The 12,540-nt window shown below is 38.0% G+C and overlaps 1 protein-coding gene across 2 annotated transcripts in view; it reads right to left on the bottom strand.

Moving 5' to 3' along the window:
- LOC136266010 (guanine nucleotide-binding protein-like 1) overlaps window positions 1-5,053 on the bottom strand; it is a 53,411-nt gene extending 48,358 nt beyond the window's left edge. For both annotated transcript variants that reach the window (XM_066060961.1, XM_066060963.1), the window contains exon 1: window positions 4,898-5,053. In XM_066060961.1, the coding sequence (XP_065917033.1) occupies window positions 4,898-4,970 (73 nt within the window). In that variant the 5' untranslated portion in view covers window positions 4,971-5,053. The remainder of the gene's footprint in view (window positions 1-4,897) is intronic.
- Between the last annotated feature and the right edge of the window lie 7,487 nt (window positions 5,054-12,540).

The raw sequence follows: 12,540 nt of genomic DNA, 5'->3' as shown, positions 1-12,540 counted from the left end.
TCTCACTAGCCATATCAACAGAACTGCTCATTTCCTCAACCAGCATCTCTTTGACTGTGGCCTTGATGATATTCCCCGAAAAAAATTTATCTTTGAACCTGGGGTCCAACAAAGTAGCCAAGGCCAATTCTTTCTTTTCTTCTATCCCTGCAAAGCGAGACTTTAAAGATTTCAGCAGCTCACCTTTCATTGTTTGAACACCGCTATCATCGTTGTTTTTCTCAAGTGTTATGGTTAGTATCCTTATGTATGGAATGACAATTGATATTGAAGCCATATCTGCTGATATAGAACGTGTAATTTCCTCTACAGGACTTAAAATATCGACACATTTCTTCATTAATTCCAATTGATGTGGTGTAAGCTGCTGGATATTGCCAGTTTCTGCACAGTAGGCTGCCAGTGCCATTTTTTGCTCCAGAACAGATTGAAACATAAATAAGGTAGAATTCCATCTAGTTACGACATCTGATTTAAGCTTGTGTTGTGGTACATTTAAACTATCTTGTATTCTTTTCAGGTTGTAGCAGGCAACTGAAGAACGATGAAAATGTCCCACTATGCTACGACATATTGCTATTATATCATTTATGGCTCTTTGTACAAATAGTCCATCTTTTATTACTAATTGCAGAGAATGTGCAAAGCAACCAAAGTGCATAAAACAGGCATCTCTCATGGCTTTTACCATATTGCTTGCATTGTCACTCACAACAACATGCACTTTATCCCGAGATATCTCCCAGTTTTGAAGCATACTCTCCATTTGTGCTGCAATGTACTCACCAGTGTGAGCTTCTTGTATTGGCTGTGCATGTAGGACAGCAGACACCTTTACAAATGCATCATCAATCCAGTGTGCAGTTAAACTTAACAAACAAGTTATATTAATACTACTGCTCCATATATCTGTGGTGAAGCTTATGTACTTGGCCCCACCAACCAACTTATATACTTCATCTTTCATGCCAGTATAAATTTTAGGTATAATGGTATCTGTGAAATACTTACGACTTGGACACTTGTAGCGATGCTCCAGAGTTTGCAACACCCTTTTGAAGCCAATGTCTTCAACCATTGATAATGGTTGGCAGTCTACTGCTAGCATCTCACCAATCCTTTTATGCACACGCTGAGACCTGACATCGTTTATATCCCATGGCTTCGACAGTTCTTGCGTTTCTTCAAGTGACAATTGCTGTTCAAGCTTCCTTTTACGTGTTTGCTTCTGAGGTGGAGTTTCTTGAGACTCTTTTCGTTCAATATACTGTTTATTGATGTCCGGATGTTTAGCGAGATGGCTCACTAGATTTGTAGTAGTGTAGGACTTTGTGCTACCTCCTCCCCTCGAAACTTTCGCCTGGCAAGTGTTGCAAACAGCGTATTTCGTGTCCTCAGTCACCACGAAAAACTCCCAAATGACGGAGCGCTTCTTCGCCATTTTATTTTACAACAATGGAAATAATACGCATGCGCAAGCCTCACGTGACTATCGTATCGGCTTACTTTTAAAAGATCGATCCGATCCGATACCGATATCCAGAAAATCATGCCGATATATGGTTAAACCGATAACCGATCCGATTATCGGTGCAACACTACATGCGAATGAACACCTGAAAAGTGGAAGAGGTAACTAGTTACAGTAGTTTAAACAAATGGAGTGTGCGAAGATCGAGATGGTACTGTTTCATATCCCTGATAAAGATATAATAGTCTGTGTCACTGTGTAATCACCATTAACTAAGACAATGCAACCGGATTTGCCTGAACAGGCATGAATGTAACATCTGCTAAAGAATTGTTGTAGCTGCGTAAAGCCGTAGAGTGGGGGTGTTTATTATCTAGGGTGAAGCATATGGCGACACCATTTACTTCATCTAGAGTGTACCGGATTACATTCATTTCCAACCAACCTCTGCAATTAAGCCTTTTCGCAAGGTACTGGTGGAAAATGTATTGTACCAGAGATGCGATTAATGACATGATCAAACGATCGATGCCGCATGGTCATGGATGCAACCTCATAAATGGAATACCTCTGAGATTCACTAATGGTAGATAGACATGCAAAGTTTCTTGAATGAATGACTGAACTCCAAGTGGCTAATGTAAAAATAATTTGAAGGACAGTCATATTTTATTACGTTTTTCTACATACAATGTGTTATATCACAATTATAGTGCTACAATTACATATACAACATGAGTACTTCCATTATACTGCTAGATGTACATGTGGTCAACTGACTACCGATTTACAAGTTGTGTTTTACAGTAAACGTTGGTATATGATGTACATACATATTTGAACAGCATATATATTATCACGTGGCCAGGTTGTACATGATGGCACTCTGTAGTTAGCAGTGGAGACCACCATTAAAAAGTAAAGCATCACCACTGACAACATATAGTGCTATCGTATTATGATGTCAGGTATGTGTCATCTAATGTGCCGTCTAGGGGAGTCTAATCAAAAAATTTCATCACTTGCTGAAGTCAGATATATATGATGAGATCCACTAAAACTGTTGAATAGCTCTCAAAAATGCAACTAGACAATTTAAATTTTAGAAGATGAAGGCAACCTGGCTGCTCTATTGAAAGTAGCTGAATTGGTGTTTCATATCTTTTGTAGTGCTAAATCACCTTCAGTAGTTTCCGGCCACAGCAGGCAGCTACCTCCATTGCTTCAGTGGTAGCTACACAACCTTCCTTTATTGGAATGACAGGTTGTTTTCTACTAAATTTATCTGTATAACAACTTAGTGTAATAAATACAACACACATAGAAGTGTAAAAATACATCACACATAAGTCAATTCTGTGAGTCATAGAAACAATCACCAGTAACACAACATTTTATTATATGGCTCATCTCAAACTATAACAACAGTAGATAACTTCCAATATAAAAATTATTGAAATAGTACCAGCAGTTCAGCTTGGCAGGTCCACAAAAATTTCTTGTTGCTATTAACAACTCTTACAAACAGCAGTCCACAACCAGACGTACCAGGATGAAATTAATAATATAACCAGTTATTATTAATCTTGGGTGAGTTCTTTACTGTAGAAACAAGTTGATGTTGTGCTACTTCTAAAAACCAGGCGCCATGCAGCTAGCTAACTCATCTGGAATAACTATAGACAGTATATACTACTATGAATTAACCAACTACGTATTACTACTTTACAATATGGCAGTTTGGGTTGTGCAATAATATAATTAGCTATTTCTCGTAATTCATGAAATATTCGTAATTCATTCAATTACGTTGCTATGCACTGCTAAGGAAGCGTTTGTTAAATAAACCGCTTTTACCAACATATTACACACAAAACTATCTTCTAAACTGTTTTATAGTGTGACTAACGTGTTTTTCCCACAAATTCTTTCGACAAAGCCTCAAAGCTGCTCTTCATTTTCGTTCGCGTACGTAAGGGATACGCCCCCTTTCAACTCGAAGCGATAGACTATTCCCGGCAGTGTACGAGGCCTGCACCGTTGTTTTTCAGTTGCTAAATGCCTGAAAACCTCAAGGGGAAGGTAGTCTGAGGAAAGTCACCACACTCGTATTTCAGTACGCCGAAAAGAAACCACCTCAGAGCAAAGTTCACCTGTGCAGAAGTTTAATACAGACTTCATTTCACTTTTACTTCTTACGTAAAAGCTGCTTTCACCGTTATTAAACGATTTTGCTCACGTGGGTGCATACGGACAAACATAGGTAGATAGGTACATAGGTAGATAGGTACATAGGTAGATAGGTACATAGGTAGATAGATAGGCACACAGACACACTTTTACGGAAACAATTACAGTAAACCAGGCGCACGCCCACAGCCGGCCTTTGGCCGGCTGTGGGCGTGCGCCTGGTTTAAAAAGCATCGGACTGTCTAAATAGAAGCGTTATTGCAATGAATTTGGTACACAAAAATAGGCATGGTCCGCTTCGCCCCAATTTCTCATAAATTCCATAGAAACGTCAAAACACGGCCGAATTGACCGATTCTTTTTAGCAGCATGGTCTTTCAGTTACTTAAACTCACTTTTAAACGAACAAACAATGAAGAAGAGTCGGTAGTATTGCTTCACCACCTAGCAAGAATGAGGAGCGCATAGAAATAATTAACAACACGGAGGCGCAATTTGGAACGTATATACCTTATTCACTGAATTAATTTCGTAGCGCTTATAAACCGTTGCGAAGGAGTTGTCCGCCAATGTTCGCCATTTGCAGTACCTAAATCACTATTCTCCGCCAAATTCGCCATTTGCAGTACCATAACTATGGTAACATGATAGCAACCGTCGTGCTCGCCCAGTTTTAGAACTCAAAATGGCGTTCGAAATACTATCGTCATGGTGAATGTGGACCCTTGTATGGCTTCGCGTGACATCAGAGGGCGCTTACTGCTCTAAATGAATAAGGTCTATAGACCTTATTCACTGAATTAATTTCATAGCACTTACAATCCGTTGCGAAGGAGTTGTCCGCCAATATTCGCCATTTGCAGTACCATAACTATGGCAACATGATAGCAACCGTTGTGCTCGCCCAGTTTTAGAACTCAAAATGGCGTCCGAAAGACCATCACCATGGCAAATAGGGAGCCTTTTATGGCTTCGCGTGACATCAGAGGGCGCTTACTGTTCTAAATGAATAAGGTCTATTGTTGCTATTGGACGCGGTTACGTTTCATATCCCGGTTAACGAATATATATCTATGCCACGCGAGACTATCTCGTGCCCAGACCGCTTTTTTTCCCTTTTGTGTAATTTCTCCGCCCCCACACAAAAAGAAAAAAGCGGTTTGGGCACGAGACTTAAAAAAAATCTGGCCACGCGAGACTAAACAGCACATACGTACACATAAACATAATACTGACCGCCTTTATTCCTTCTTTTCTGTAGGAGCTGCTGTTTTTTCTGCTTGTTACTAAATGGCTTTTTTCTGGGCATGATTTATACGTAGTAAACCCACAATCAACTTTGACGTCCCTGCCCTTGTGGAGGAACACACGCGCGCCTTGTTTCCTGAAATTGGTTTGGCGCGAGGTTTGGCCGGGCCGGCCATAGGCATAAATATACACACTAGCACCCTTACTAGTGTATAGCTATGGCGGGTCCGCAACGCAAAAAATCGGTATCCTCCAATCAACTACCTAACTATTTGTCATGTGTTAAGCTAAGTTCTGATCCATTGCCAGTATTATCTGGTGTTCCCCAGGGCAGCATCCTTGGCCCCCTGCTGTTTCTAATGTATATAAATGATCTAACACTAGCTACACAGTTTTCTAATCTATTTTTGTTTGCTGATGACACCAAGCTTTATAAAATAATTCTTCACCCCCATGATCATACTGATTTACAACAGGATCTAGACCAGCTATATATCTGGAGCATCGACTCTGACTTATTTTTTGGCATCAGTAAATGTATCTACTTGAGTTTTAACAACAAGACACCTACTTCCTATTCACTTGATGGTAACACACTTCCTCGGCTGCACAGTCATCGTGATTTGGGTATACAAATTTCTGACAACCTCTCCTGGGAGAATCATTACAAACATATAACTTCCAAGGCTTATAGATATCTCGGCCTCCTAAGGCGTGCTTTTAGTAACTGTCACTCTGTTAAAGCCAAAAAAACTCTATACATAGCTCTTGTTCGATCTCAGTTAACTTATTGCTCTCAGCTGTGGAATCCACACTTGCATATCAATAAATATGACGCATTAACAATACATTTAAACATTTTACGAATTTAAATTACGGAAAATAATACCGTGTTTTATACAATATGCCATAACTTTCGCATACTTCAATTTACGGAGATAAGGTTTTGTTCATCAGACTCCTTGATAAATTCCGCATCTTGTGATATATAAAGGTTTAAGACACGACCAAGGGATAAGAGAAGGGAGGGCCTTAAACAGCAAAAATACGCATCCAGGTACGAAATAATGTAGTAAAAAAACACGGTTTTTTCACACATTTTCTGTCACATCTTTGTAAAATCATAGATATTAGAGTACTAATATCTATGGTAAAATAGCCTGTTACAAAAAAAGTTCGGGTGGATTCGTAATCAGTGTGATTCAACACGTAGAATGATACCAAGTTTAACAAATTTGGCTGGTTATTAAGCGCCGCCTTTTTGGGGTTTGCGTGCTGTGGTAATGGTTTTTTGTATGGGAAAAATGTATGGAGCGTGTTTGATGGCGGAATCAACAGTGAATAACTGCCTCTATAAAAGCGCTACAATAAAAGTTCGGGTTGCATTGATTAGATAAATTCATGGGCTTTATTTTCATGTATGGTGTGTCGGGCAAATTATGAATTCTAATGGACGCTTTTTTGCGTTTTCTAAATTTAGCGTAAATACATGTATTTCCATTGGGAAAAGAACAGCGGGCATTACAAAAATTTTCATGACAAATTCATACATTTAGTTTGACCAATGTGAGGCTGCCAACAAGGATTCAAGATGGACATTGGGCTGTTTTGGTGGATATATCACAAGAATTGAGGCTAAAACTTTGTTCTGTGCAAAGATTTTGCTCTGAGTAGTTCAGTTGACAATCCTCATTGGCCTTTTTTGATATGGATCAAGGACACTATTACCCTAGAAAAGATTCAGCGACAAGCAACTAAGTTCATCCTTAAAGACTATGAATTTAACTATCAGACTCGTCTCCTCAAACTAGATCTATTGCCTTTAATGTATACACTGGATTTCTATGACATCATGTTTTTCATCAAAGCTCTAAAGCAGCCTTCCAACCATTTTAATATATATGATCATGTTTCTTTTTGCACTGCAAACACCAGATCATCCTCTAATAATAAACTCAACCATGTCTACACTTCTAACAATTACACCAGGAACTTCTATTTTAACAGAATATCATAAGACTGTGGAATAAATTACCATCCATCGATCTAAGCCAGCCACTATCAGTCATTAGATTAGATTAGATTGGATTATCGATTTTTGTCAAAAGACAAGGGTCACACAAAAGGCAAAGCCTGCAAACGTGCTCCCCTTACAAAGACATACATACAACATCTACAAGTATCTACATCAACACTTCACACTTCATTTTTCAGCTGACAATCCTTGTACATATCATTTTTGTTGCAGATGTAGTAATTGTTATAACGTAGGTTTATCTAGCAATTTCTCGGTACTTTAGTTTTGTAATTAAGTAAATTAAGTTTTAACTTTTTTGGGCTGCCAACACAGATTGTTGGTTGACCCTCAATACGTTTACTGTATTGTAAAGTATCAATAATAAAAAAAAATAATGATAAAAAGTGCAACTTGAATAACACCAGCGTGGCAGCCAAGTTTGTCACTTTCTTCTGGTAGAAAACTATACAAATGTCTTAAAATCACGTGATTTTTCGTTGTAGCAGTTCGTAGGCCACGATATTCACTCTCAACATTGTTCAAGTAGTCTATCATCAACTCAAAGTATTGGTGGTTTGATTTTATTGGTCAGTTTCTGGTGGCAGCATGATCTGTGCAGCTTTTTGGCGACAAACAAAAAATGTTTCTTGCTGTGGAGCACAGGACAAGCAGAGCAGCAACTACGCCGTGGGTCAGCAATGACCAGTACCTGCATGTGGAGTATGATATAATTGAAGCTTGTTAGCCTCGTTGTTAGCCATCTGGCTATTCGGCGATTTTTGCAAATAAATACCAGAATGGTTGATACATCAGTGAGGCAGTCTCCAACAGCAAGGATACGAAGGTTATAAACACCTAACTATACAGCTATCTCGCCCAGTAAACGTATAGAGCAATCCAATGCATGAAATAGGCCCTCACGTGATTGATATTCAAATCTCGTAAAATACAACCATAATCTATTCCAGTGACCTTAAAATCACTTGGAATCAAGTGACAATCAGTTTGTGTGCATTAGGTTCGGCATTTCGGCTAACCCAGCAATCTAAGACTCTCCCTATGATGCCAGATGCCATCACATGTGTTTACTGGGCGAGATAACCGTATTGTTAGGTGTTTATAAGCTTCGTATCCTTGCTGTTGGAGACTGTCTCACTGATGTATCAACCATTCTGGTATTTGTTTGCAAAAATCGCGTCATTTTGGCCGAATTTCAGCATATAGATGGCTCAGCCAGATGGCTAACAAACTTCAATTATAACCATACTCCGCATGCAGGTACTTTACCTAGTATTGGTCATTGCTGACCCACGGTGCAGTTGCTGCTCTGCTTGTCTTATGCTCCAGAGGAAGAAACATTTTGTCTGTCGCCAAAAAGCTGCACAGATCGTGCTGCCACCGGAAACTGACCAATAAAATCAAACCACCAATACTTTGAGTTGATGATTGAACAATGTTGAGAGTGAATATCGTGGCATACGAATAACCCTACGAAACGCTGCAACGAAAAATCACATGATTTTAAGGCATTTGTATCGTTTTCTACCAGAAGAAAGTGACAAACTTGGCTGCCACGCTGGTGTTATTTAAGTTACACTTTGAATAGCCTAACACATGACAATAGTTAGGTAGTTGATTGGAGGATATCGATTTTTCGCGTTGCGGACCCGGCCTACCATAGGTGAGGGCATCTTATCTACACTCTATGGTTTCGTGTATGTCTGTCCAACACCCACGTGAGCAAAAGGTAGACACTAACTTATTATTGATTGAAACAAGCTTAAGCTTGCCACCATCTGTAATTTTATAGCAATTAAATTAGATTTATCCTGCTTGCAGTGTTGTCCTAGTTTTGTCACCCACACCCAAATAATTATGTTTGCAAGGAGCAATTGTCATGTATTCTTAGAATTGTCCTATAGTAGCTGAAATCAGATCACGGCACCATTGCAATAGTTGTAAGAATAGCTGTATACTGAGCAACCAACTAAACTGACTGAAATCAATGGTATTTTAATTGTACCCAGTATTTTACTGGTTGTAGAAACAATATTTACAAGAAACAATTCTTAGACTTGCCCTGTCATAGCTGTAGCCACCAACTAAATATTAAACATTTTCATGATTGCATGGTCATAGCTGTAGCCACCAATTAAATATTAAACATTTTCATGATTGGTCCAATCATGAAAATGTTTAATATTTAATTGGGGACCAATCATGAAAATGTTTAATATTTAATTGGTGGCTACAGCTATGACAGGACAAGTCTAAGACTAATTCACACCAACATAGGCTTAAAATAATTGCTACCACACTGTGACATCACCATGCATGTTTGCCATTTCAGCTAACAAAAATGTAGTCACCAAATTGACATTTTCTACTTGTCAAGTGAACAATTCCACATCATCAGGCTTCAACCACACATCAGGTTTTTAACCGTAAATCTTTTGCAAAGAAACAAATCCTATATACTTAATTTAATTCGTCTGTACACACCAAATAAAATCATTTTATAAATTTTGCTTTTCACTTTCCATATAATTTTGTAGCCACCGAATAAATTTGGATTTGTCTGGGTAACTTTGTTGCCACCAATTTGAAATATGTTTGCAATAGATTTGTCCTATTTTAGAGAATAATTCATAGCTTGTTTGTAAGAAACAAGTCTTAGATTTGTCCTGTTTTAAAGTAGCTATTGCATGCAAAGATCAACAGGCCTACTGCCATCGGCTGTAATTTGGCAATTCTTAGATTTGTCTTGTCACTAGCCTTTGCTATTTGCATGTCCTGTTTGCAAGAAACTACTCTTACATTTGTTATAATTGTAGCTGCCAACTAAAATTGCCGCCATTGATATAAAGTTTCATCCGCCAAATAAAATTGCTATTTATCCTGGTTGTAAGAAACAATTATTAGATTTGTCCTGGCATTATAATACAATTTTTTTGCCATCAATTTGCAAAAAACTGATTGTTTTAATTTATAGCTGTAGCCACCAACTATGCATGTATATTTTTCTTGATGGAAAAGACTAATTCACATAATCAGGCTTACCACAGCCTGTAATTTTATAGCATGCAAGTTGGAATTGTCCTGGCTTGCCACCACCAAATTTGTATAATAAATTTGTTTGCCTTAATTACATTTGTCTTAGATTTGCTTAAGCTGTGCTTAAATTACCATCAAACACATGTTCTAACTGCATGTCCTGTTTGCAAGAAACAGTTCTTAGATTTGTCCTGTTTTAAAGAATAATAAGTACGTATAAGGAAAAATTAGGAATTATAAGTTCGATTAGGGATCATAGTAGGGACACAAGGGAGGTCACCTACACCTGCACCGCTCCCTTGTTTTCCTACTTTGTTTTGAAGTAGGGATTAAATGTTCAGTAGTACACTGTATCTACAGGTGTAGGCAAACTCCCTTGTTGACTGGTGAACCCACGCATACCATATCAAAAGAAAGGATGGCGCCAGAGGTAATGTTTTCGTCTGAACATGTACCCCAGCTATCAATTACTGACTTGAAAGTGAAGTGGCTATTACACTTTGCTTTCAGCTATGTTCAGCCTGTTACACAGCATTACAAACGAAGAACAGTATTCTGCAATCAATCTAGTCACCACATAAAATATGGACAATTCCCATTACAAATGTGGGGAAACCATGCATCATGCTACTGCTAACTGACCTCTTGGGGCTGTCAGCAAAAAGAAATGGGACACAAAGGTCCATGATGTGTGCATTGTACGTACTGCGGTATGCCAAAAGGCACATCTAGGTACAAAATGACATCAAGCAGTAAAAAAAAATCAAGCACATAGTCTTAGCCGTTATCAAGTTACATTTGCCATAAGGCATCAGACAGTTAGTCATTAGAAAATTCCCTTGAATGAAAAAAAAAATTAAATTTTATAACAGTCTATTGGAATGATTGTACAATACTGAAAAGGCACCACAATGGTCTTGTGAAGCTGTTTTTTGGGTGATATTTTTGGCCATAACAACTCAAACCTCCATGATCCCTAATTTACAGAATAGCATCAATTACAACCAATATTGCATTTTCTTTGTTTGGAAAAACTTTGATTTATAGTATCAAGCTTGCCACCACCTATAATCTTATAACCAGTTTGGAAGAAGTGATTTACAGTATTACAGCCACCGAAATCTTTTCAAGTTGCATAAATTTAGGATCATTTTATAATTTTGCATGTCAAAACCATTTATATGATTTGTAGCCACCAAATAAATTGACTGCTCAGACTCATAGCTGTAGCCACCAACTAAATAATGTATTTATTTATACTGATTTGAAAGAGTAATCCATATCATCAGGCTTGCCACCACCTGTAATTTATCATAGCTGTAGCCACCAACTATATTCATATAATGTTTTACCCACCAAAAGCTTTGCTGGGTGTAAGAAACAATTCTTAGATTTGTCCTCACATTAATGTAATTTGTTGTAACCAAATTGAAACCCAGAATAATGTGATAACTCCTACATTTGTCCGAGTTTTATCACCACCATCTAGCCACCAAATACATCTCTATTTGTCCTGTTTGATAGCTGTAGCCACCAACTAAACATTGATTGGAAATTATGGAAAAGCTAATTGACATCATCAGACTTCTCAACACCTGTAATTTTATAGCAAGTTAGATGTGTCCTGGCTTGCCACCACCATTAATATTTGTACAAGTATAAGAAAATAAACAAAAAATTTATGTTTACTTAAGGATTTTAAGTTCAATTATATCATAATAGTGAAACAAGGGTCATCGTCTACACCTGAAAATTTACTAGTGGACATTTAATCCCTACTTGAGTCAATACCCACAACTGAATTAGGGATCAAATATCCACTAGTATATCTTCACTGTAGGTGACTCCCACTGTTTCACTACGTTTTATTTCTATGGTTCCTAAAATTTCTTTACTTGTTTGCTTATTTTTTTGTAACATTACTATGACTGGAGAGCCAAAGCATACTACATTAGAATGGAAAGAACAATGCCAGGCTTATTGTTTTGTCTGAACGCACGCATGCCTTAATTAGCAATTAATGAAAAAGTGAAGTAGCCATCATGCCTCACTTTCAGCTACGTTCAGCCCGTTACACATTACAAACGAAGAAGGACCTCTGCAATCAACCCAGTCACAATGGAAAACTCAGAAGATTCCCATCAAATGTAAGGAAGCCATCACGCGGTGTTACCACAAATCGACACTTTGTGCTGTTAGCAAAGATAAATGGTATGCAAAGCAAGTCAATGAAGCATGCATTGTACATACTGCAGTATGCCAAAAGGGACCAGAAGGGCTGAAGCGATGTCAAACTGTGACAACATCAAGCTTGTAGCCTTAGTCGTTATTGAGTTATACTTGTCTGAAGGCATCAGGCAGTCAGTTATCAGAAAATAAAAACTTCATAGTAACTTTTTAGAAGCATTTCAAGTCATACTGAATCACTTTTGGGCTTGCTTATACCTCACCAATACTGTGAAGGTGCCATGAAGTCTAGGGTGATCATTTTGGCCAGAAAAGCCCAACCACCATTTATATAATTTTGCTCCCACTAAATGTTTGCAAAATTAGATTTAAA

Source organism: Dysidea avara, chromosome 9 (genome assembly GCF_963678975.1).
Source record: "Dysidea avara chromosome 9, odDysAvar1.4, whole genome shotgun sequence".
NCBI classification, from domain to species: Eukaryota; Metazoa; Porifera; class Demospongiae; order Dictyoceratida; family Dysideidae; genus Dysidea; species Dysidea avara.
The sequence above is the reverse complement of the archived record's forward strand: the minus strand, read 5'-3'. Positions and strand labels throughout refer to the sequence as shown.